The sequence below is a fragment of the Amphiprion ocellaris genome, chromosome 14 (genome assembly GCF_022539595.1).
Source record: "Amphiprion ocellaris isolate individual 3 ecotype Okinawa chromosome 14, ASM2253959v1, whole genome shotgun sequence".
Classification (NCBI taxonomy): Eukaryota; Metazoa; Chordata; class Actinopteri; family Pomacentridae; genus Amphiprion; species Amphiprion ocellaris.
In genome coordinates, this window is record NC_072779.1 from 16,204,413 (window position 1) to 16,231,439 (window position 27,027).

At 38.4% G+C, this 27,027-nt stretch overlaps 1 protein-coding gene and 1 long non-coding RNA gene across 2 annotated transcripts; one reads left to right on the forward strand and one right to left on the reverse strand.

Annotated features, from left to right (window-relative positions):
- Positions 1-139: 139 nt before the first annotated feature.
- Positions 140-27,027, reverse strand: LOC111568536 (transcriptional regulator ATRX-like). The gene is made up of 35 exons (XM_023270223.3): positions 26,842-27,027; positions 25,183-25,286; positions 25,032-25,087; positions 24,616-24,644; positions 24,243-24,364; positions 23,713-23,829; positions 23,285-23,394; positions 22,693-22,760; positions 20,335-22,097; positions 15,926-15,986; positions 10,021-10,175; positions 9,675-9,851; positions 9,482-9,587; positions 8,440-8,530; positions 8,097-8,282; positions 7,761-7,893; positions 7,331-7,440; positions 6,944-7,087; positions 6,646-6,823; positions 6,414-6,551; positions 6,067-6,242; positions 5,873-5,990; positions 5,524-5,651; positions 5,368-5,441; positions 4,771-4,862; positions 4,523-4,679; positions 4,325-4,413; positions 4,132-4,237; positions 3,831-4,008; positions 3,005-3,196; positions 2,736-2,879; positions 2,529-2,600; positions 2,345-2,440; positions 718-846; positions 140-631 (listed from the first exon to the last, which is right to left on the reverse strand). The coding sequence occupies exons 1-35, from the start codon at positions 26,859-26,861 to the stop codon at positions 539-541; spliced, it is 5,712 nt and encodes a 1,903-aa protein (XP_023125991.1). The 5' UTR covers positions 26,862-27,027; the 3' UTR covers positions 140-538.
- Positions 16,932-18,734, forward strand: LOC129350443 (uncharacterized). The gene is made up of 3 exons (XR_008603846.1): positions 16,932-17,063; positions 17,243-18,299; positions 18,406-18,734. It is a non-coding gene; the product is annotated as an uncharacterized LOC129350443 (long non-coding RNA).

Consider the following 27,027-nt stretch of genomic DNA (forward strand, 5'->3'; position numbering starts at 1 on the left):
AAAATACAAGTGAATGTTGGAGATCCGGTATAATAGCAGCCCTCATTGCCTGCGCTCTTTCATCACATCTTGTTTTGCCCATCTCCACTACTGGTATCAAATTAAAGCATAAATTCCTAAAAGTAAGAACAGAACCAGCTGCTATCAATATCTTTTTTTATTACAGAAAAACATATCAAATGCTAAAGATCACTCAGCAGCATGATTTAGAAAACAAAGGATTAAGGCACAAATAGTTAACCTTTACTGTCAAAATCATATTTACATTTATAAAGCAGACAAAGCAAAGTTTTTGTAAATAGTTCATTCTTAAAATGCATTTGCATCTTCTGTGCATGAAAGTGCAACAGAGCATAACTATAACTGAATATTTTAAATCAAAAGGAATGAAAACATGGTTTTGATGACATTCTTATGTTCTGTTGGTTGATGTTTATGTTATGTTACTCCCACACAAAAAGTCACTCCCTCAGTCCTATAATAATATGAAGAAGAAAAATATTATTTTTCATTTCCTACTATGACAAGATTGTGTTGCTCAAGTCTGTCCAGGTTGGTTCACAGTGTTCACGGTCGTCTGCGTTGCTTGAACTGTTCGACTGTTCAGTATGGCCACAATGCTGAGAGTGAGCTGCAGAGGGGCACAAATGAATCGTGAGAATCACTGTAGACACACATCTGCAGACATACATACACTCACGTGTACAAATGACTCACCGACTGTTGCTGTGCAAGGGCTTCTCGATAAAAGGCTTGTCCGTGTTCGTACTTCTTCTCGTCATCGTGTTTCCAGATCTCAGCTCTGGTCTTCACCAAGACATCAGGCATGTAGGGATTCTGCTGCCGCTATGGCACAAATAAAGCAAAACAAGCTTACACATGGGAGATAAAAAATACCGTACAAGAAGGCCTGATCTCATAACTGTGACATAATTCTGACATGGTAGAGTCATTCAAATTCTCAGATTTTTTACCATGTAATGTGCTGAGACGTATCAACTACATAGAGAAAAAAATCATCAAAGTCTGGTTCAGCTAAAGTGTGTCATTCAATAGATGCCACTGCTAATGGTCCTTCTCAAAACTGTAGCAGCTGGATTCTTTCTTATCATGTTACTTTGCAAAAAAAAAATCATTTCTTTTTATTTCATACATTAATTTGCTACATATTAATTACACTGATATAATTATTTCTTTTGCAGTGATCCGTGATGGCTGATTTTTTGTTTTCTTGTTCGGCTGTTAGCTAACTGGGACAGGGGGAGGATTGTAACATCGGAGACCAACAAGCATAAACGATGGATCAAGGAGGCCATCAAGATCAGGAAGCGGGTGAGCTGCTCCATGAACCGGGACGAGGGGGGTCTACACCCTCTAATACCTGGGACTCCATCCTCCAGAGACCACCAGATGGCGGGGGGCGTGGCCTATCTGACAGATTCTGACAGATCTGTCAGACCGGTCACATGATAAAAAGGACACGTCAGATGACGCTCTGAAGAAGACTGCAGTTGCAGTTGAAACATGTCAGCCAAGGTAAAACCATCTTTACTTTGACTGGTCGGTGTAAAAGAAATAACATTATCCTATGATAGTCAGCGACAAAATGAACATCATCCAAATAAGTGCTTAAAATCTACCCACAGATTTTAAATAATGCTCAGTTCAAGGGACTGTGAACTCCACTAAGCTTGAGCTTAGATTACTTGAACACATTATTTTTCTCATATTGTATGTTCAAGCAGCAGCTCTTCTCACCCTCTGTCTGAAATGTTACATTTTAGCTTCTGTCTCTTTAAAGCCCTATTCCTGAAAAACTCTGCTACTGTGACTGGTCAGCTGGGCCAACAACAGAGAGGTATTGTGGGTATATTCATAGCAGAGGTGGCTTTATTGAGGAAATAATGGTCGACTGAGAGGAAGCTGTTCATTCTATGTTTGATGGTGCCCTAAAGCAGCCATTAGGCATGCATTATGCAAATGTTTACAAGATGACCTAAATAGGTAAAGGCAGAAAAGCCAGGACTCCAGACGAGGCCTTACAGGTAGGTGAGGAGCAATGTTTTCTGTGGAAGAGAGTAACTCACTTTGATATACTTTTTAAGATTGCAAATATTTTAAAAGTCCAAAAAAACAGCAATATGACACACAGAAAGAAAAGGAAAAATCCAAACAGCATAATATTGGCTCTTTAAAGGTATTCTGGGTGCTACAGTGTTTATTTTTTAAAGTTCTTCAAATACAAATTGCCATTTGAAGCACATTCCTTTTCCAGGTTGGTGCCATTAGTTTAAAGGCCCATTTTTATTTGAACAATTTGATTTACCACCTTAAAGACACTCACCACTCGCAACATGTAGTCCTCGATATGGAGAGGTCTCATTTTCTGCAGTGACATGAAGGCCGCTGACATTTTTTTTTTATATTTGTCAAGCAATTCCTGCAAAGACAACAGTATACAACATGTTAAATGAAACACAAACTGTAATTCTAAAGAAAAGGTTTTAGAGGATTGTGTTCATTAATACCTGTAGCTGTTCACTGGTTTTCATATCTAAGGTCTCCTGGCTGGAGCTGACTGGATGATTGACAGCATTTGACTGAGAGAAAAAAGAAAGACACACATTTACATTTAGCGAGCACATAAAATACAATGCAAAAATCCTGGGTGTGAGGTTTCACTGGAGAGAGCTCTGTTCATGATAATTTATGTTTTATAGTGTGCAGCTCTCTACCTCGGCTTCAAACTCGTCCCAAGCAGCTTTGCGTTCTGCCTCGCTGAGCTCTTCCTCTTGTTTATGGTCCAGCAGGGATTCGTGCTCATGGTAAGACACTATCTGGTCTTTACAGGTTTCTAAGAGCTGTGCCAGAACACCATCCTGACAAAGACACAAAAAGCCATTCAATACTGCAAATGTGTTGTATAAGCCATTTTCAGAGAGCTGTGTGTTGTATTTTAGTGGCATCAAAGCAAAAACCTGAAAATAAAGAGAGTCGAAATCACCTTTGGTAAAACAGAGGTGGGTCTTTTGCTTTTCTTGGAGTTTGGGTCATCAAGTAGGTCTGGCTCAAACATGTAGAGCTCTGTCAGTTCCATTAGGGTGAAGTGTCTCTCAATCTGCTGGTGATCTACCACTCGGTAGGACAAAGACTGTTTGGTCACCTGACGATCGTAGATCTTTTCCTCCATTGTGCCCTGAAGCAAAAGTTATTACAGTGATAAGCAAAACTGCAAGGGTCCACCAGATGCACAACACCTTCTCTTACTGTCCTGCAAGAATTAGTGATCAGGGATTTATCAGTAATGGAACTTAGTTTGAAAAGGAAGCTTTCAAATCACCAATTATTCCTAAACTTTTTCACACGTATGTTCTAAATATTAAAATCTAACATATAAAGAACATTAGTCAGTGGCACAGGGGCAGTGCGGCCCCTTAAACTGAGACACATCTGATCTCTATCACAGGTTACACATGTAAGTGATCAGCAGCATAGAGAGATTGTTTTCACTTCTTATATTGTTTCATTAGTGTACCTTTTGACAAACAACAGTCTGTTGAGAATAAAACAGCAAATGTTATACAAAAGGCAGAACAGTTTTTTGTTGCTTTCCCATTAATCATTTTACAAACCCTCACATTTCTCTTGTGACTCCCCAATGAAGGATAACCTGCCCCCCTGACTCAAGGTACACAGTGTAGATCGAGAGGCCTCCCATTTTATCAAAAACACACAATGCTACAATAAAACTCATAACCGGACTAAACATCTAGCATTTATCAAAGCAGTTGTGTTTTAAGTGATAAGTTATTAAAGACCTGCCAGCTCACCTGAGCCAAGAAGCGGTACACAAACACTTGTTTCAGCTGGCCGAAGCGATACACTCTGTATATGCTCTGAATGTCATATGAGGGATTCCATGAGGCATCAAAGATGATGACCCTGTTTGCAGCCACAAGGTTGATGCCAAGTGATCCCGCTCTCGTTGAGATGAGAAACAAACGGCCACTAAAATACAGATATTTGAAGACAGAGAGGAGAGAAACTTTGTCATGACTCTGTCAAACATACTGCCCAAGTTTTATTCCAGTATTGTTAATATAAAAAACATGACAGTCAGATATTCTGTACCGTTCATTGGCAGCATTATTGAACTTATCTGCCCATTCCTTCCGTAGAACAGCATTGGTGGAACCATCAAGACGATAGTAATCAATGTTTTTAATCCAGCTGCCCTCTGTTTGAACAAAAATGCAAAAAAAAAAACATGAGAAGACAGTATCTAAATAAATGGACATTTTCTTTCAAAACAACAGAATTGCACCTTTCAATGAATGGCCTCTGGCACAGTGAGAAATCTTGAGGAAATCCTCAATTAGGTCTAATGAGATCAGGGACTGACTGAACACCAGCCTAAGAAAGCAGAAACAGATTTAGTTAGATGTGAAGAAAAGCTAGAGATTTGGTAGATGACTTACGGTGTGTCTGTTTAAATTTGCTTCATATCAGAAAAGAAACTTACACTTTATCCCCCAAGTCTTCAGCCATTCTGAGGATCTCAAACAGGAGCACCATCTTCCCCGAGTGCTCCATGATTTTGGCATCACCGTCAGACAGCAGACTTTTGTACCAGGCCTTAGCTGGACTCTCAGACCTCAAGCTGACAGTAGCCTTTTCCCCTACACAGAAGATAAGACAGGACGAACTACAGTAGCACATCACTTGCAGGTTACAGCGCTTGAATATTAGTGACACGTGGAATTTTAATACCTTCCACTGCTGGGGCATCTTTGGACACATCAGTAATCACTGAACTGTTGCCAGTGTCGCTCATTTGTCTTCCTTCACTCTCTTTCAGTCCACTTCATCAGCACAAAAAAAGATGAAAATGTTTGTGTGTATATATATATATATATATATATATATATATATATATATATATATATATATATATATTACAAAATGGGGTTAAGAACTGCAGTTCAGGTAGAATAGCACGACTACAGAAAAACTCATCTCTTTTAATTTCTTTTGACAAATTAGTTGTTTTTTGTTCAAGAGTTGATCAACTTTCTGCCACAAGTATGATCAATACCTGATTTTTGAAATGTTTTACACATTATTAAATCATTAAAACCACTGACAGATTATGTGAATAACATTGATAACCTTAGTATAATACAATGGTCTACTGAGAAACCTTGGGTGCTGGGATGTTACTGTAAGTCTGACTTTCAAAGGCACTCCCAAAATTGAAGCATTTCCATAAGCCACTAGAATCGCTGAGGCCTTATTGAGTAACAAAAGAACAGATAGAGACAAAGTGTGATGATGAACACACACACACACACACACCAAAGGCCTTACCTCTCAGCTACAGCAGTTTTTGCATTCATCAGCAGATCTGTCACTTTAACTGGATTTCTCGTTTCCGAATTTCCCTGTGACATAAACGTACACGTGTGAATCAGGATGTTGTCAGACCAAAGAGGAATCAATGTACATTCAAGGTGGTTTTTGTACCTTGTTTTCTTTGCTGTTGTAGCTGAGCTGAAGGCACCACGGATGAGTCCAAACCCGTCCAAGGATCTGAAAGTCCTTGAACAGGTTTGCTCCAGCCCTCATCCCTGCTTTGGCTATGGAGCCTACACCTGAAGAAACAAGCATGTGTTTACTTCAGGTGGTTGTAAAATCTCTAAACAGGGCTGGAAGATGATGATCACATTTGCAGTACACTTTGATGAATTTATTATGATATATGACTATTACTGTAAAAACCTTCAGAAGAAAAGGACAATTTTAGCTTTCACGTATATGCTCATTACCATGTGTCTACATTCTTTATAACACAGATGTGAAGACAGATTCTCACCTGCAACATGGTCAAGGTAGTAGCGGTACAACTGGTACTGAAGTGGGGAAACTCTCACTGCCAGCACATACTCGTGTTTGGGAGGCAGAAACTGTGTCAACTCTGAGTAATCTTTTCTCTAAGAAAAAAATGTGTTGTGTTAGCTGGTAAGTGAAAACTAAACAGACTGAAAACTAGTTCACATGAGTTTTTACCTGCACACATCCAGCCAACATTGCATGAAGTACATGAGCGCGCTTCTTCATGATTCGGACGTCTTTCGGTGTGGAGTCAGCGCACTGGCCGTTCTGGATGGGGTTGATAAAACGGTTTCGGAATTCACGCAGAGAACCCAGAAGGTTTGTCTTGATGAAATTTACCATGCAGTGGTCTGTGGGAACAAAATATGTTTTCTCAATATAAAGTAAGGTCATCATATCGACAGTTTACTCACATCGATCAAAAAGTGAATAATAATAATAATTCTGTTTTGTTCTACATCACTTTAAGCACAATGTTACTTAATGGCAATGTTTATTAGGAGATAACGGTGAAGACTTACACTCAACGAGGTTGTTTTGCAGCGGTGTGCCTGTTAGCACCACTCTTCTTTGGGTCTTGATAGCATTCATAGCTTTAGAGATATTGGATCTTTCATTGCGCAGGATGTGCCCCTCGTCACAAACCACAAAGTCCGGACCTGGATGGAAAAATAAAACGTTTCACTGAGCAATGGTAGGACATATACAGCAGGACACATTTTGTTAATAGAAAGCATTAAAAAGTCACTGAACCTGGATCCACCAGTGCACTCTTTAACTCTTTCTTCCACTCCTCATTCTTGACTTTATGGCCAAGCGACAGGATGCGGTACAACTCATAACTCATTATCATAACACCTCCATGTTTGTGCCACTGCTGAAGAGCTCGGACTCGTTCCAGGGGTGACTTTGTCGTGGCCATGTCTTTCACCTGTAACATATTTCAGTGCTTGATTTATATCCACATATGGAGATGTGTAACTTGCACAGTTTGAGGCACAAGATTTATGACTGGCCTACTGATTTAACACATTTTAATTTTTTTGCATACCTTGACTTTGTCTTCTCCCATGTTGCTTTGCCATCTCTTGAACTCACTGACCCAGTTGAGGATTGTATTAAGTGGACACACAACCAAGGCTGTTCTGAATTTCAGGTTTGTTGACAGAAGGACAGAGTGGAGGAACGTTACAACCTAGAAAATAAGACAACGACATGAATATGAAAGAATACACAATTAAAGCACACAGACGGGCAAACAAAAATATGCCAAAATACACAGAGTTAAGGAGAAACATCGGGAGAAAATCTTGTGTAGTTCAAGGAAGACTTTGTGATTGTGTAAAACCAATAATATCTGATGTAACTTTAAAATAACTGACTGTAGGACCTGTTTACGCAAGCAGAATAATCGAGATGGATATGTGTGTATCTTCACCTGCAGAGTTTTTCCTAGACCCATGCAGTGTGCCAGTATACAGCCTGATCCTGGAGAAGAGTTGGCCTTCTTCACAGACTCACAACAGCTGTCCCAAATAAACTGGACGCCTGTAGGAGAACATGGCAGATACATTTTCACAGGTTTTTCATGAAGATTATACCACCATCAGCTCCTCCAGTAAGTCTTTAACTGCATGCAGAGTGATGTGTCACAACGTTTCCACTGAAATGAGGCAGACCAGTTCACATTTTCTACTTTGGTTCTTGAACAAAACCGCAGATATTCAAATAATGAAATCCAGAGTTATTATTACTGTAACTAGCAACAGTATCAACTAATGCTGCTACTGCTGCCAACATGCATGTATTGTGCATAATAGTAAAGCAACATCCTCCTCAGTGTGAGTTAAAAGAGAGCACAAACTAACCGTCCACCTGGTGAGGCTTCAGTCTTGTCACCAGGTTCCTGTGCACCTGAACTAGAGGATTCTTGGTCTCCTCGTCTTGATCCAGGACCAGCTTGGTTGTAATAGGACACTGCTCATCTTCTATAACACTTATCTGGAAAAATAATGCTGTGCAGTCAGAATTTGGTCTGTTTCTTCAACCCCTTAAAAAATCTCAAACATTTCCTGAGAAGTCAATAACTATACTTTGATGTATTGTCATTAATCAACATGGCATCTGCAGAAATTTGAGTTCTGTACTTCTGTAAATATCTGTTGTAACAGCTACAATGAAGTTCAATGGTTGGTTTGCAATACCTCTCTCATGTCCTCCAACTGCTGATCCCTAATTGCTAGACGTTTGCATCTCTCCTCCTCCTCTCTGAGCGCTTCTTGAGTCTCAGCAAGGAGATTCTCATCTTCAATGATTTTGCGGATCTTTTTGCGTCCTTTGACGGTGCCTTGACTGTCACTTATTTCCTCGTTTGCGTCCTCTTGATCGCTCTGCTCAAATACAGAACATTCCAACAATTAATATGACAATTTAACAACAGCCATTTCTCTTAGCCTCGCCTGAGAGACATGGTTCTTCAGAGATGAGCTAATACAGATAAGATTGATGAACGGATAGAAATAGGTAAACAGACACATCAGCTGTTACCGTTTCACTGCTGGAGTCAGACAACCAAATGCAGGGTGTTTGTTGCTTCTGTTTGGGACTATCTTGTGTTTCATTCACATCTTCAATTAAACTGGAGCAAAAAAGAGGAGAAAAGAAATTTGTACATTTATATACAGTATATACTGTGTAAGCGTGTATTCTACACACTGGTACTGCAATAATGATCTGCACAATTTCAGTGGTAAATATATTCTTTTGTACTCTATTACATGCATTTTGTAGATTCTAAACTGTCAGTTTGACAGACTCCAGTGTGGTACATTCAATTACACCGTTTACTAAAGCCAGAAACTGTAGAAACAGAAAAGACTGTCAGATTTTCACAAGACAAATGGCCCTTAAACTCCACATCAATGACATCATATTTTATCTAAATCATTTCAACACATGACAAAAACTCCAGCTAAAGGCTGTGTTGTTTCCATAAAGGTGCAGGACTTTATACTGCAGAGAAAAATTAGCCCACAGTCCAATAAACTCCCAGATACTTCCTGAGGTTCACAGGGTTGAATGCTAAATACTCAGTGTAAATAATGTATATTGTAAATATTTTCAATTATCAAGGGAAAAATGTGTCCTAAGCAAGCCTGTTTTCATAAATTATATCTTAAAATATACTTGATATTTACTGTGTGCCCTTGTATCATATGTTGTTTGGTAATAGTTTTTAACATGCACAGTACTTGGTCAGTTGTGTTCAGCAGGATGGACTCAACAGCTGTACCATTTAAAGTATACTATACAGTGAAACTTGTGCAACAATAGATAAGTTTTGATATTTTTGTAAATTGTTCTGGCAATATCTCTCACTCTACACTAAGTTGGGCCTGTTTTTCCTTTTCACAACAGATATTTTGTTTTGTAATAGCAGGAAACACACTGGTGTATTTGGCAACATTGATGTGTAACCCTATGGTAGCATTATTTGAAATTAACTGAATTTAATAGGTATAACAGAAAAATCTTTACATTTTTGTTGATTTGGTTTTGACGTCATCTATGGCAACTTAAATTAATGTACCTTTCGAGTCCATCTTTGAAAGCCTCATCCTCTGATTGACTCAGCTCCTCGCTCATCCCATCTTCTCCACCCGACTCATCGCTGTCATCACCACTTTCACCATCAGCTTGACAGGAATCAAAATCAGACATGAGAATAAGGCAGATATTCACTGTTCGGACTGATCAGCTTCTAATGCCATAGGTGTACTTACAGCTCAGGTGCTTTTTTTTGGCTCTTCTCTTGCTCCTCTGCTTTCCTTCGTCTGTCTTTGGCGCCGCTTTGTCACTCGATGCTTCCTCATCTAAGCTGAGTTTATGGTTGAGAAGATGGTGCATGTAGTTGGGCCCATCAGAGTTGTCGTCAGATGAATCTGAAGTCAAGTGTTCCCCTGCAGCAGACATATTCCATCATATTTCTCCTCTTTTACAACCTTTAGTAACATAAAGGTCACACCAAGTCCATCTATTGATTTAAGCTAAAATGGGAATTCTTGTGCTTATAAAGAGGCACACAAGTGAGAAGCTACAAATGTAATACTTAGAAGAAAAATGGCTTACCGTTCTCAACTGCTCCATTATCCTCATTGCTTTGTCTGACCTCACTGTCGCCATCCGACTCAGACTCCTCTTCCTGCGTTTCCTCCTCTGATGAGATATCATCACCCGAGGAGTAGTTGGCATTAATTTGGGCCAATAGCATTTTCTTAGCGATTCTTTCAAAAGTAGAGAAGAGGGAAAAGGCACCTGAAGTTCATTTCATGGTAAGTAACATCACCTTCAGCTGGTTATCTTTATACTTAAAACAATTAATATCTAAAATCACAGTAAAGTGTAAGAACATTGGACCATATTTAACAAAATCATTATTTATGAACTGGTCAGGTGCCAGTAGTCATTGTAGCGTTGGCTTCAAAAAGAAACAATACTATAAAACTGATCGGATATCTCCAGTCAGTCAACATTGATCGATACCCAAGTCTTTCACTGATATTCCATGTTGAAGCTCTGCTAGTCACAGATCACTTAAAGTGAATCGTCACAAACACTAAAACAGAAGGTACAAATGAGACAGACACAGATTTCAGAGTAAGAATTTATTACAACAGACAAGTGTTGTTGACAGAAAAAAAAACAGAAAGACGTCTTCTTTCCGCCTCCTCCCATCATTTGTTCTCCTTTGGGAAACTGGGAGTTGAAACTTCATTCTGACAGACTTTTGTCTTTTTCTTTTTTTTTTTTTTTAAACGAGAAAATGAAAATGACATTGATTTCTAATTCATCCAATTCACTGAGAGTTAAAGAGCTACAGTCTTTTGAGCTGTCCAGAAGGCAACATACTTGTACTACCTGCCAATTAGTGTTTCAAAAATGGGACATAAAAACATTTGAGACACAAGAACAGCAAATTACTAACAAAGTCTGCACATAAATATTTATTCAGAATGAAAAATTACTATAGAGTTGTTTTTTTTTTTTAAACTCCAGTGGAGTATACAATTAAAAAAATGAGGAACTTACGTCCACAATGTGAAAAAGTTCACGATAAATATGACAGGTTTCAAAAAGTAAAAAGTTAATGGTTTTAATACCATATGGTGTTTTGAACAATCATGAATATATACAAGTAGCGACCCCGTCTACATCTAACCAATGTTACAGGACTGGGTTTGTCTTCTGCTTTAATCTTTTCTTGCGCACAGGTCCTATTCTGATCTTGGAGAGGCGTATTAATGCAGGTTGGTGGGTTAAGTGTCATTTCCATTAACTTTAAATCTAATGAGAGTTTACTATCAATGATATATTACAGTATAGCAATGACAGCAGCAGGAACAAATAAGAGCCTTGAATCTCCTTTGATATGTTTCAACTTTGAAAAAGACAACATAAAAAACACGAAAGAAAATTAACACACTGCCACGTATTAATGTGGCAACACTGCCACTGGTAATCACATGCTGTGTGGTTTTTAAAAGCATATAACAGTTCTCTTCACGTTTTAGCCCAGTAACCACATAGATGTAAACACTACATTTCTGCTGACCATTTTTCTCAAGATAAAGTTGTGCTATCACCACAGCTAAAAACAGACTACAGAGGGGGGAAATAATGAGTTGGTTCCGATAGGAGGCTACAATATCCCAAATTTAAGTGATTGTTGCCTAACAGCACTGCATTCACTGCTGTGCTGTCAGAAAATCCAACCTGGAAAAAGACATAAGAAACAAACATGGATGTCATTAAAGTCATAATGTAAGTTTGGGAACCTTTTGCATTTAAACAGTTGTCGTTTCACAGCCCACTCTCAATTCTCAGATATACAATGAATATTTAAGAGCACTGACCGGAAAAATAATTGTTTTCAACTGCATGACAACAGCTGGCTCCCCTGTTAAGCTGGATTTAAGTCGCCGCAAGGTGGTACTACTACTACTGTGATAACATTATTTTTAATGGTCAGCAGTAATGTATACTCTGTGTATAGAAAGTGGGGCAAAACATGACTTGCTTTGGACAAGAGTCGGCCAAATACATACATTTACGGTAAGAACAACATTTTGATTAACAAGGACAATGTCCCTGGAAAGGAATTATCAGCTATTTGGGTATGAATGCATTGTGACAACCGGATACAGTTGCACCTCCTACGTTCTCTGAGTAAAGCTGTTTTTGATATATATCACATATAGAACCTTTCCCGGCTAAACTGCCCACACAAACTAAAGGCAAGAAAACAATAGGTTGTTCTTTTTTTCTTTGCAATAAATTTGTCAAATCGTAATGATAAGTTTTGCATCAGGAACTCTGTCCAGAATACGCAGCATGACATCCAATTGTATGTGTCAGTATTTCTGATAAATCCTATGCTATTATAGCACTCTAGGCGCAGCCTTGAGCAGCAATAGCAGGGCTCCAGACCGCAATCAAAATGGTTGCATATGCTACCATTTGTTGAGAGTGTGTGAGTTAAAATCTCAAATGGTTACATTTGTGTGAGTGAATGATCATTTAGCTGTTTTGTTGTCGCAGGTAGCAACTGCATTAGCCACAGTGGTGGAAAGTACAATTATTTCTCCCGTGGCTGTCAGTCTGTTCCTGCCTGACACGTAAAACGAGCTACTGAGCTGTTGTTCGCTCCTCAAACAAAATTGAGGACAGAGGAGGCAGAGAAAGAGAGAGAGAGAGGTTCAACTCAGACACAACTGATGATCAGAAGCAGGTGTAGGCAGGAAGATACCGACAGACCAGTGAAGAAAAAAAAATGCAATAGATTTAACTACAATGGTTATCACAGTGGCAGGGCAGCCAAAATAAATGATTATTAATTGCAATCATGGTATTAGCTGGTAGCCACTATATGAAAACAATCAACTGCGGTCTTTACATTTATAAATGTGCTCTGCTCCTGAAAAGCACAGCGCACTATCATACACTGTTCTCTCCGCTCATGGGAAAAGGCGCCTGTAGAAATCCGATATAACACAATTTTATTTCAATCCTCACAAAGTGATTTTTGCTCACATCCCTGTCTGAGAGTACTGCCACTACCCAACAGCATCTACCACAACCTGCAAGTGTGTAGGGTCTATCGATTTGCAAATGCTCGGCTAGTGGCGTTTCACCTGTGCCCAGGTGCGACCAGTGAAAAAGCTAGTCTGGAGCCCTGAATACCAAAACTTCAGTCACCTCTATTATACAGGGGCGGTGTAGAAAAAAAAAAAACCACTTTGTGTGCATGGCAAGACATTACTGGAGGTACAGCAGTCAGAAAATATGTGCAAAATGTTAGGGAATCTCCGCCATCACCACCATACCCTTTTGTATATGTGCAATAGTAATGTTCCCAAGCTACATCAGCACTTTGACTTTATCTGTGCTTCAAATATAACACTAAAAGTCACAGGCAACCTAAGGCCATTTTTAGAGACAGTATAAGGCATGGCTGATTAGCAATCAAATTTGCAAACATTATGAAAATCAGGCACTTTAACTACAAACACTTTATGACAGGCTCTGCCTAGAAAGCACTTTACAAAAAAAAAAAAAGCTCTATAAGGTAGGTTTAACCCAGCCAGAATGAATTTATCATTGTTTTTGTTTCACTATATTGTTTTTTTGTTTTTATATATACGTCTGTAACTTTGTATGTTTTTCTTTTATGTTTAGGACAACGGATGGAAATTAGCACTTATGCTAAATCTGGCTTATTTACTGCAATCTTGTGTAAACCTATGCGATAATATGCACCGTCCCATCCAAATGAATAAAGAAATGAAATGAAAGGCCAGTGCTGCATGTGTGTAAAGTGAAGTAACATCAATATTATACTATTTTTATATATATATATATATATATATATATATATATATATATATATATATATATATATATATATATATATATATATATATATATATATATATATATATATATATATATATATAAAATATTATAAGCAAATATTATTGAAACAAAAGACAACTCAGGAGCAGCTCCACCCATTACAGTCAAAAATACTTACAGATATTTTTGGGAAACAGCACCAAGTTCTCTCGTCAGTGAAGCCAATAAAACAATAAATGTTTTAGACGCATGCATGTTCACACGTTCTGACTTCATGAGGACCCAATGCATCCAGTAAGTATCAGCCTGACGTAAAGTCTGCTCTAGACAGCTTTAGGTGCAATTGTGGGTGCGTCTGTAATGTGTTAGGTAGTGTTAAATTTGTTTAGACTGCATTCACAGTTAAAGCAACTAGTTTTGAAAGAAGAAAACATGTTATTGAAGTATTAAGTCATAAAAATATATACCTTTCATAATGGTGGCCAAGTGTTGATACCAGAGCCTTGATGTTCATGCCAAGTACCAATTAACAATCAAATCAGTGTCAACTGAAAGGCAATGCAATCTGGCAGTTTGCTGTTCGCTTACCACAATTTGCACATAACTCAAAACCAATGGAAAGAAGTTTTGAGTTAAGGGCATTCAGAAAATAGTTTTCAGTGTATTCAGAAGAGATTTGTTAAGCTTGTTATCTTAGAGAAGCTCCAGTTATTTTGTTTGTTGGACTGTGTGAGCAAGTCTTGTAGCAATTCCTGAGATCTACAGATCTTCACAAGACCATTATCTTCATTATAAACATCAATATATATATATATGTGTGTGTATATATATATATATATATATATATATATATATATATATATATAATGTTTTTAAAACCAGAGTTGTCAGTCAGACTCTGCCATTATGCATCAATAGTGCGGTGTCAAACACTGGCCCTTTAGTAATAAGGCGCCTTAGTTTATGTTCAACTCATGTGCAGTAGAAAAATTACAAAATATATTATGTGATCTGAAGTTAAGACGGACTGCTTACAAAAACTGTCACTTTGGTGCCAAAAAGAATTGAAAAGCAAAATGAAATAAAACTTTAGTGCATTTACAGAGCCATGTACATTGCATTGGATATTTTATTTATTTTTTTTTAAAACTCTTTGCCAACTTATCATACGCAAATCATACTTCAATTGTCACACCACATCTGTGACACATTTAAGGTAAATTTAAGAGCAGAAATCAAAAAGGTGAAGCATAAAAGTTTTGTGTATGCTTACAACCTTGCAAGCCTTGCCCACCATTTGTAACAAAAATAAAAATAAATAATTTTTTAAAAATTCTATTATGATTTCTATTATTAGGAAGTTATGGAAACAAAAAAATCTGAATTGTATTGTTTTAAAATAAAAATATGTGCAAACAATCTTGCAGGCAGGTTTCAAACTTTATACTTCACCTGTAAATAACAATATTCAATTTACTTAAGTTAACATTGCTGCTCAATGGTGGACAACAGTTCTTTGTGCATTCTGTAAAAACAGAACAAACAATACGCTAAAGCTCAACACTTTCTAAATATGTATGAACACTATCACTGACAACAAACCTGTGCTGCATTAACAGGTTAAAGTGTAAGGCAAAAAAGTTGTATTCCTTGTTCAAAGATATGTTTGGAACTCCTTAAGAGTAAAGTGTGTTAACCGTAAAGTTTCCTGTTTTTCAGCAGCTACGTATATCAGGAAAAAAATATAAGTATGGCATACAAAAAATAATAATAAACTTGATTAAATTTTAAGCCTATAATTTATATATATACTAAACGCACAAAATAAAACACAGACAAGCTAAGCAAGTTGCTTATCATTTACAGAGCTGTTTTAAGCAGGATTCATTCTTACTCTACCATACCATGGGCCCCGTGTCTCACAGTGTATCTCTAGAATGTGTATTTTATATCAGGGGCTCTACTGCAGCTACGTTTAGGTCTCATTTGAATAGACTGCAACTGAGTCCTAATGACATGGGTGTTTCTAGATTTTACGTGAAGGTCAGAGTTCGCAGATGTAGCCTTTGTCCTACACTTAGGATGTTTCATAAACTCTACATCCGGGCTTTTTAAACCATACCTATTTTCTGGATCATCGTCATCTTCTGCTGCCCACGAGGGCCCAGACTGCTCCTCATCTCCTGCAAAAACAAACAATCAGATATAAATTTATTTGTTAAGCAAGTGGTGTTTCAGCAGAAAAGTAAAATACATCAAAGAGTGGGCAGACTGTAAGCTGGATAATATTGACATACCAAGAGAAAAATCATCATGCTGCTTTTTGCATAACAAATATGCAGACTGCCAAGTCACTGAATTGCAACTGTACAAGTAGAACAAATTCACCTGAAACAACCTTTGTCTAAAATGGTGGTCCCTTAATGGGCATAACTAGTGATGGGACGAACAACACTGGTGCGTCAGCACTGTGCCGAGCACACAAGTGTGAAACCCCGTATTGGTGCGCGTATCGCTTTAAAAAAAAAAAATCATGTGACCGATAGAGGAAGTGTGTCGTTTGGAAATGCCACGCCAAATTGTGTTTATAAGGAAACAAACTGTATCGACATGTATTGTTGCTGTGTCTGTTTGCCCTCACCTTGTTCAACTTCTGACTTCATGGATCGTTCCAATAAGAAGAAGTTTTCCCCAGTCTGGAATCATTTTGATCTTTTGACGGCAAATAAGGTAAATCTTTTTCTCCTTTGGGCATTGTTTACTGTTAGTTTTTTTTTTTAATTAAATTTGTTTATACTCTTTTCTGTAAGAGGTTTGATTGTTTTCAGATAGATTAACTTCTTATTTTATTGTAGGTGAAGTGTCGGCTCTGCTCCACAGAGCTATCTTACATCAATAAGGGCACTTCATCAATGCTGAGGCATTATAGAGCTCCGCATGGCAATGAAGAATTGGCAGATACTCGTGGGAGTACCCCAGGTATGTTGAAATTGTCAAAAATTTGAATTTCCAAAAATAGTGTATTACACACAAAAGGCTTTGTGTGACTCTGTAATATTGTTTGTAAAAATAACAGTCCTTTAAGAAGCTTTAAACAAAATATTTCCGTTTGGCTTGCAGTTCCTAACAAGCAAGCAGTGGATGAGGCTGTGGTCAACATGATCATCAAAGACTGTCAGCCACTCACCATTGTTGAAAATGAGGGATTCAGGGAGCTCCTGAAGCTTATTGCACCCTCATATGTTCTACCAAGCAGGAAGGTATGTTTAAGAAATGTATGGTTGAATTAATTAATGAGTACCGTCATGTCATGTCATGTCATATATATATATATATATATATATATATATATATATATATATATATATATATATATATATATATATATATATATATATATATTCATAATGTATTAAAGTATTTGTATGGTTATTTTTAGGCCATCAAGGACTTGGTGAGCCAGAAATATGAGGAGGAAAAGGAGAAAACAAAAATGGACCTCCAGAGCGTCGTTGCTATTAGTTTAACAGCTGATATGTGGACGTCCATTAATATGGAGGCATATCTTGCTGTTACTTGCCACTATGTGGACAAAGAAAGCCATGAACTCTGTTCATCAGTCTTGGGAGTGCAGCATTTTCCTAAGAGACACACTGCAGAAAACATGGCCACGGTTAAAAGGAACCTCATGGAGGAGTGGGGCATAGCGGGCAAGGTCAGGTGTCTTGTCACTGATGCAGCAGCAAACATGATTTCATGTGCTAAAATGCTGCAAATATGACACACCATTTGTACTGCCCATTCCATGAATTTAATTTTAAAAAAATCATGTGATCAAATAACAACACTAACAGAAATACGCAAAAAAGCACGGCAAATTGTGACATACTTTCGATCAAGCACCACAGCCAAAGAAAAGCTCACTCAAATGCAGCAACAGCTGGGAACACCATTCCATAAATTAATAAATGAGGTGCCGACACGATGGAACAGCACCTACCACATGCTGGAAAGAATGACTGAGCAGAAGGAGGCAGTCTGGGTGTCATTGGCTGCATTAAAAACTGATATCACTCCACTGACTCCTGAAGAACTTGACATCATTGAAGAAATGCTCGCTCCTTTTAACCAAGCCACAATAGAACTCTCTGAGGAAAAAAGAGTCTCAGGGTCAAAGGTTATTCCACTGATGAGAATGATCCATGTTGAACTTCAACGTCAAGCCTCAACAGTGACAAAAACAGCTGCTCAACAGCTGGCTGAAAATCTGAGAAAGTAGCTAACTGAGGCTATCTGCAACCTGGAATCGCTCAGTGTGATGACACTGGCAACACTGTTGGACCCCAGGTTTAAAACAGTTGGCTTCTTTAGTCCACTAAAAGCAACTGAAGCTGTCAAGAGACTGAAGTCGGAGTGTGCTGCTGAAATGAGGAGCCATGAGCCTGACCCAGCAGGAGAAGAGCCTAGCTCTTCACATGGATCAAAACCCAGTTCAGGTATGAAAACACATATTTTTGTGTTTGTTTGTATATTTCTGTTGCAGTTTGTCATGTGAAAATAAACTTACAACTAACAAAGAATTATTTCTAAAATATTTGTTAGGGCACAATCTCTGGAAACCTCTGGATATGGAGGTTGAGGAGAACAACTCGACCTCGAATACTACAGCTGATTCCATAGTTGAAGTCCAACGCTACCTGGCTGAAACCAACACACCCAGAGCAAAAGATCCGTTACAATATTGGAAAAATAACCAGAAAACATATCCACACCTGTATCAACTCGCACTTAAATTTTTATGCACACCATCCTCATCTGTACCCTGTGAGAGAGTTTTTTCTAAGGCAGGAGAACTGGTGTCCAAGAAGAGAAATCATCTTGCAGCAAAGACACTACAAAAACTTTTGTTCCTCAATAAAAGTGTATGAATGAATCCATTTTTAGTCTGTTATTTCGTATGATTGAACACTTAAGTTAAAAAAATTCCATACATAAGTTAAAAATTGGAACTCTGAATTTTATTATAGACAAATTTGCTATATTTTACATACCAACTCATTTTAGCATTTACACAAACAAGGTTTTAAGCAAATTTAAAACTCTTCTCATAAACAACTTCAACTCAGCAAACAAATTGAGCAAATGAAATTAAACAATGATGAGATCATATTTTCAGTAAAAGACTAGCAATTAAATAAAGATTAAATATTATTTCACAGGCTGATGTTGGGTTTGCAGCATGTAAGCTTTTCCATCTTATTTTCATTTTGTTTACTTGCAATGATTTTAGAACTACTGCAGAGGTCACTATTGAGTGACCAACACAGTGTCAATACAGTGACAGTTTGGGTAGTGTGTCAATACACTCCTTGAGGCATCATCATCCCATCACTAGGCATAACCCAACTTTTCTTCTCTGTCAAAGTCTGTCCACCTTGTACATCACAAGGTACTTTTCTATCTCAATTATTTTTGCTAACATAAATTTTGATATCGGAGCACTCTGGTGTCTATGCAGTGCAGAAACTATCAGAATCATACAATCTTTTCACAGCAGATATTTTAACTTGTCATGGCAATTCTGTCCACATCATTTCCACTGGCCATACAGGCCCAGTAGCAATTGCGCTCAAGGCAAATTCACTCCTACCACATCTGTGTCCACAAGGGTACATGTGGTGTAAATTTCATTATCTGCTAATGTCTACGAGGGTCCACACAGACTTCACTTCAGGCGACCGCATGAAGCCTAAAATTTGTGACTGCAGAGTGCACACATTGCAAATTTGCTGAATGCACATGTGCCAGGTGTTGAAAACAAATGTTTGTTGTGAGGAGAGACTGTGTCAGGAGATTCTCGATTATCCACATCTTTTGAAATCCATTACTTACAAAAAAATAAAAATCTCCAGTAATCTTTTGCTGACTGCCTAGTGTCTCAGAACACCTCAGGAATAACCACTGATATGGAGCTACAGCCCAGTCTGTGACTAACTGTTATAGCTTAGAAAAAGTGCAAGTCACAGGGAGTCTTTCAGAAACATCCATGTGTGTATATGAAGTTTGAAATAAAGGGCAATGCGATCATATGAGTGTAAACCGACACATACCTACTGTAGTAATAATAGAACCATGTGCATGTTCAATCTCAAAGTCCGCAATGGTCTACACTTTGGGATGTGGAAATGATTAATTGGCCTTTAATGTGGAAACTACTGACCCAGACCACTGGAATGCACAACTGTGCATCTTTAAATTACATTTTTAATATGCACATTAATCATCTGCCAAGAGCTTAGCGCAATAGTAGTAAAGACCTGAAGATCTATGAGGAACTCTCTGGAGGTTATATTTATTGTTATGGTTTTTAATGCAAATCAAGCATCTGCTTAAAAGTAGATCTTGAAGAAACAACATGCAACTGGACAGCTATTAATAACAGCATGGAATCATAGTGATGTACTTCTAACACCCACTGACAACATATACTGTAAGTCTATATATACACATGATGATAAATGAGAGACTCACCCGATGATTGTTGGAATGCTGCAGCTCCTAGTAAGGCCAGACCTTCTGTGATTGGTTTCATCTTCTGATCACTTCCTTCACTCCCAGAGTCGTCATCTTGTTCATCGCTGGACGACGATGATGATTCCATTGCTTCCCGACGAGATTTAGCCTTAGATTTCCCTGCTTGTATCCTCCTCTGCTTTCGAGCCACATCTTCCTCTTCTCTTTTGACCAGGTGTGTTGTCCCTATCGGCCTCAGGGTATACAATTGTTGCATTTTGTCCTGTGTATCTTGGTCATCACTAGAGGAATCTGTTCCACTTTCCTGTCGAGCTTTGACTCTTCTGCTGCTTGAGTCAGACTCTGGGGAGCGGTCCAGCATCTTCCGTTTTCGCCGCATCTTCTCTGGTGAGATCGGGGGGTTTTTAGTGAGCCAGAAAAGGCATTTCTTGGCCACCTTATTTGGTGAAGCTTCACCACCATCCTCATCGCTCTGGGGTTCATCTGAACTTTGTGTCATAGCTGCTCGCTCAAGCAGAGCAGCAGGGACTTCGTCTGAGTCAGAGTCATCTCTTGTTCTGCTCAGACTTTGTTCTTCAGTATTTTTTGCCGGTGCTGTGTCTGGGTTCTCCTCAGCGTCAGAGTCACTGTCACTATCTGCTGCTGAAAGAGACGTTTTGGTCTTGACATCACTTGGTCGGCGCAAAGGAGTTGTCTTCACACGAGGAGACCGCCTATTGCCATGTTCCTCTTCTGGGTATAAAGATGCGCTTGAGTTGTCATTGCTCATCTTGCTGTCTGCTTTACCACATACGCTATCTTCATCTTCTGATTCATGTTTGCCCTTTGACTTCTTATCGTTAGTGTGGTCTTCCTCTGTCTTTGGGGCATCACTGGATTGCCCTTGCGCCATAGCTACAGGTGTAAGCTGTACGACAAGTTTTTTAGACATATTAACACCACTTTCAGAAGCCTTTAAGTCAGTCGTATTTGCTCCAAGTCTGACTTCATGGGATTCCATGGCATTTTCAGTGCAGTCATCTGGGCCTCTCCCGTCCGTGAAGCCCTTTGAGTCAGAATCATTATCTTCCAAATGTTCAGCTGCCAATTTCTGCAAGTTACTCAAGCATCTTTCATCAGCGATATCCAGCTCTGTGTCTGCTTCTGGTACAACTGTATCAAAATCATCGCTAAGGAACTTTTCCCAAATGCTCAACACATCCAAGTCATTGAATTCTTCCTTGAGACTACCCTCAAGTGCTGAAAGCGATTTCCTCAAGCCCTTGACTACTGTCAAAAAAGAGTTCAGATACAGATTACGAACACCAGGTGTTTGCTTGCTTGTTGTCACAGTATGAATGAAATTGACAAATGTTTGGTTTAAGGCATTTGTTGAGTCCACTAAATGCTTGGCCTTTTTGGTAATGTCCTTAGAAATCTGCAGTGTGTTATAGTGGAACACAACATTCCCATCCATGCCAGTGTGATCCCACTTGTGCAAAGGATTTTTCTGTGGCAACATGTGGTAAAGTTCAGATTTCCCTGGCTCGACTCGATTCCTCCTGCGATGCTGATACCACAGACGCTCCATGCTCTCGAGGACGCTGTCGCAAGCCACCACCAAGTCAAAAAGGGGTTCTGGGCTGCACACATAGCAGTACCACTTGCTCTCCAAGATGCCTGATAGTTCCTTTCTTCCCAAATTTCTCAGAATACACTTCTTGCAAAAAGCATTACTGCAGAAATCACAGCAGATCAAGTTCCCTCCTTCAGCACACCACCTGCATTAGGAAAAAAATAGGACCTGATGTAAATACAGGAGACGAAGGCATAGTACACACTAAGTTAAGGGAAGTGTTTATACTTCAGTTAAAATAATAAGTACAATCAATTGGAGTTAAACAATATGCTCTTTTCAGTGGTAATAATTGTTTTTAATCAAGGAGACTGAAAATCAATATTGCAACCAATATACAGTTGCAGTAAAAATTAAAATATTGGTGTTAGAAGGCTGAAGAACATGAACCCAAACAGACCCAAGAAAACTGTGCTGAAATCCTTTTACTTGTGTTTTATATGTGCTTAATTAAAGGAGAAATTGTCATTATTTATCCTTTGGTGTTGAGAGACTATTGCTCTTTACGTATAACCAATAATCAGATCACACAGAACAATGTTTTAGATTACAGAATGGTGACTACAGATCGAGAGGTGACCTCACCAAAGCCAAAGTAGCACATTTTAAAATCCTTTTATTGAGAATCAATTCAAAAATAAAACACAACATCAATAATCATAAAAATGCTTAACATAAAATATGAAAATTGGTCAGGCCAACAATCAACAAGAGTGGTCAACTTCCACAAGAAATCCTACCTGCACTGCTCATCCATTCCATCTCCATCTTTGCTGATGTCATCACTTGAGTAATAATTGTAGCAAGTCTGACAAAACAAAACACTGAATTAGAAAAAACTTGGACAAACTGTACATTAGAAACATCAACAAGTTATTTTTATAAATACTATGCGCTCCAAATCCCTCAGAAATATCATAATTAAATTAATAGCTGCTCAACTACGTGATTACAGGCTTCTAATGGGTCTCTTGAATCATCTACTCAATAAATAGGCTTAAACTGCAAATTTAAACTGTGGAGGGCCAAGAAATCAGTACAACAAAAAATACTAAAGTAAATCAGAGTAGGTTTGATTATTTTTTATGTTTTACAGGCTAATGTCTCACATTCTTTAAAGAGAAGCCAGCCACTCTTTAGTGTAACCCATGGTTCACGTCAGTGCTTATCCTGAAGTAAGAAACCCACTCAAAGCAAAAAGAACGAACACAGAACCTTGTGTTGAGTTGTACCACAAAAAATGAATCACTTTAAATGTGATTATCAATTATGGTAAACTCCAAATTATATGCAATTTTTTTTTGTTTCTGACAAAAAAATAAGCAGACTCACCTTGCAGATTAGTACTTTAAGAACTGGATGTCGATATAAGGAATCTTTCCGGAAGTGGTTAACTTGTCGGCCACATGCAGTGCAACTCACAATTCCCACATGTTCGCCTCCTACAAAACAAGAACTCCATCATTAGCAACAACATGGTTAGAAATATGGTTTGCTCAGCTGCTTGCCTTATTCAGGCTCTTTCTGGCTAGATAAAGAGCAAAAAAACTTCAGGATATAAAGACCTGGCATAAGTAATGCAACCAGATTGGACTACAAGTAAGCTCTCTCACAAAAAAGTGAACAAGGTGCCTTGAGACAATCAATAAATAATAAAGATGTCTTATTTTGGTTTCATGTGTTGCTACACTGATTGCTTGGTAATTGTTGCCTCAGCTAATCATGAACTTGTGAGCACTTTTATGGCAGTGGTGACTAACCTCCTCGTCTTCTTGAAAACTCTTTCCGAATCGCATTGGATTTCCGGCTGCGAAACTCTGGACCCCTGAAATCATCTCTTCCATTGTCAGCAGCTTCAGGCCTGACCAGTACAGTACCTGTAGAAACAAAACCCAATAAATCTAAGATATTCTATCATTATGAAAGACATAATTTTAGCCTCAAAGCTGGGGACAGAGCTAAAGATTTCATATCCCCTACAGATAGCAAAATAGACAACACCTTAATGATAATGACTGAAATGTGACAACCTAAATGCAGCTGTATGTCTTAAAGTCGGAGAGAAGCACATACAGCTACTTCGGATCTCAAAGACAAATGACACTGAATAACACATTTTTCGAGTGGCACATAAATTCTTATGCAATGTGGTACGGAAACACAGTGAACGGCAATCAAATTACATTATTGCATCTCAGTTTGAACAAAAAAACGTGACTGGGCAAAGTAAATAATCATAATTAAAGTCAAAGCAAGTTGTGTGACAGTAGTCCAGAGCTTTACCACTAACCTTTAGGCAATCTGGAGATATCGAGGTGACCATTTGCACTGACTGGTAAATCCACGTCCTCGCTTTCATTTGAGTCCCCGGATTCATCCACTCCAGAGTGCTTAATGACAACTGAGGGTTTTCTGTAACATAAAAAAAGTAAGTTTCGAACATCAGCAACATTACCTAAGTCTGACAATCTATTAGGACAGTGAAAATGGAGCCACGAGTACAGATAGAATGCATTATGGCTGATTTACTTTGCAGTCACTGTAGTTGAACATACAGTACTTTGGGGATTGGCAGGATTAAATATCTGGGTTCTACATCAGCACTGTTAGATACCATGGCGCACTATCAGTACTTGTCCGATTTAAAGGAACAGCAAACTCACCTCCTGGAGTATCTGCCATCCACTCCTGCCTGCAAAACAAGACCGTTCGTTGGTTTAGTTCTTTATGGAAGTCGCCCTTGCCTGTTTTGTGGACACACTGTAATGGCAACGTCATAAAGTCGAACATAAAGAATTTCTTTTGAAGAATGGAAAACTCAGTGAACACAAAGATGGATAAGTCACCAGAGAGTTAGACTACTGTTCAGATAAACTGTTTGAATGTCTCTTTACTTAAGTTAGATATAGTTCTGCTTTCATAGTCTTTAGACTACGGCTGTGGTACATATCTGAATACAACCGAACTGTGCGCTGAATCCATCTAGGGTTGCCGGCACCATTAGCGCTGCCAGCCGTGAACCAAACTTGGTTAGAGACATGACAAAAACACCCAGACATGTTCAAACATTTTCAGTTACCTCTGTGAGACTATGTCCTGTTAAATTCCCCACAGAACAGCTTCTATTTGTGAAACCTGTGAACAGAAGATCAGTTAAAAATGTTTTTCAATTATGTAGACATGAATAAAATGTTTACGTTAATAACTATTAGATTCATGAAAATCAATACCATCAGCATCAGAGGTTATCGTGCCACTGCTGTCCTCAACAGCGGAATGAGCCAAGTAGTCATGAAGCTTGTTGACCAATACATTCAGCTTACTGGTAGAGGTGCTACAGTGATGAGAAAACAGCAAGGTTATGATAATATCATCAGTTGGTCATTGCATTACAAATAAGGGGTGACCGATAACCAAAAAAATCTTTGGAAGAACAATGACTGAAGGTTTCACACTTAATTAGCTTACAATCATGAAATATCATGTTTCACAAAATATTATCTTTAAGCTTTCCAGAACAAGTAATGAATAAAATTAAACATGACTGTCCCATTTTTAAGGCTCGTGCAAACACAACAAAGCACTGTAGCTTTTCAGTTAACCCTACAGCTTGTTATGCATTGATAAATTGTTGACTCTAGCATTCAGGTTATCCTTATCATAAAGCAGTCTATGTGAACACACACCTAGCACATATTTGTGTTCAAGTGGTTACATTAACATATCACATATTAACAGACAAAAAAAAAAGCCATAACAGAACATAAAAAGAAAAGCCAGGCATCAACTGCAATGTTTTCATCTTTTCTTATCAGCAGTCTGCACATGGTTGCAATATGATAAGAACATGAAATTTATATAAACATGTTTACCATGAACCCGGTGCACATTACATCAAAAATCTATCATATGTTGCGGTGAAATATCAGAACTTAAACAATAAACTCAGGTATTGTGAGCTGCAGTATTTTGTTGACTTCAGAGGACAACCTGCAAGAACAACAGCTTACATTATATCAGACTTACAGATTATATCCTCTGATTACTAACGTAGAGTATGGTGACGGTAGGTTTTATAAATCCAAATCAGACAACTATTATTTCAGCATGGAGGAATGGTTGTGTGCACCTTTATTGCAGATACTGAACTAACTTTACTCTATAACAATAGTTTATTGGGTGACAGTACAGCCAGCCCAAACTAATGCAGTTTAGTACGACAGACCTGCATGAATTCACTTCAACCTTCACAAAAATGTTCTGGTTTAAAATGATTTAAATAGTTTAGATTGATTTCTTACTGAACTGTTTATAACTGATGCCTTACCCTGAGCAACACAACTGGAATGAACAAATTATTATTCAGAATGATGCAATTTATATCCCAAAGTATCCCAAGCACAACCTTAAAATCACTTAAAAGATGGCCCCTGCGATGGACTGGCGACCTGTCCAGGGTGTCCCCAGCCTTCGCCCCAAGTCAGCTGGGATAGGCTCCAGCCCTCTCCCCCGCTACCCTAATGAGGATCAAGCGGTGAATAGATGATGGATGGATGTATATATCTATGTCTGTGTTCATGGCATCTGAGTGATTTTGAGTTGATTAGCTAGGTTACGTTTACCTCATCCAAAGTTAGCGTTAAAATGTGCTACTTGTTCCACTGAGAAGTCAAAAATACATTTTTCAATTTAACTAAACCAAATGTGCTATGTTACCTCCGCTAATATTATGCTACTACTTAACTCAGCGTTAATTAATTATCGATATTTGTGGTTTTACTCTAGTTAGCTTAGCCGTTAGCTGATTCAGTTAGCTAGTCGCTAAGCTAGCTGGCAAGTTATACTTGCTAGTGAGAATAAACAACCGCATTTCAAAGCGCAGTTTTTACCTCACTGTCGCTCCAGACATGTCCCGAAGCAGGCGAACAACCGAAGTCGTTCAAGTTACAACAGCAATACCAAAATATTTTGGCGAAAAATGGCGCTCAAACCGCGCTTCGCACATACATATCCATCACAAGCACTGAGCGGAGCTACACAGGCTAACATCGCAAGTGATCGCTGGTGGATTTTTC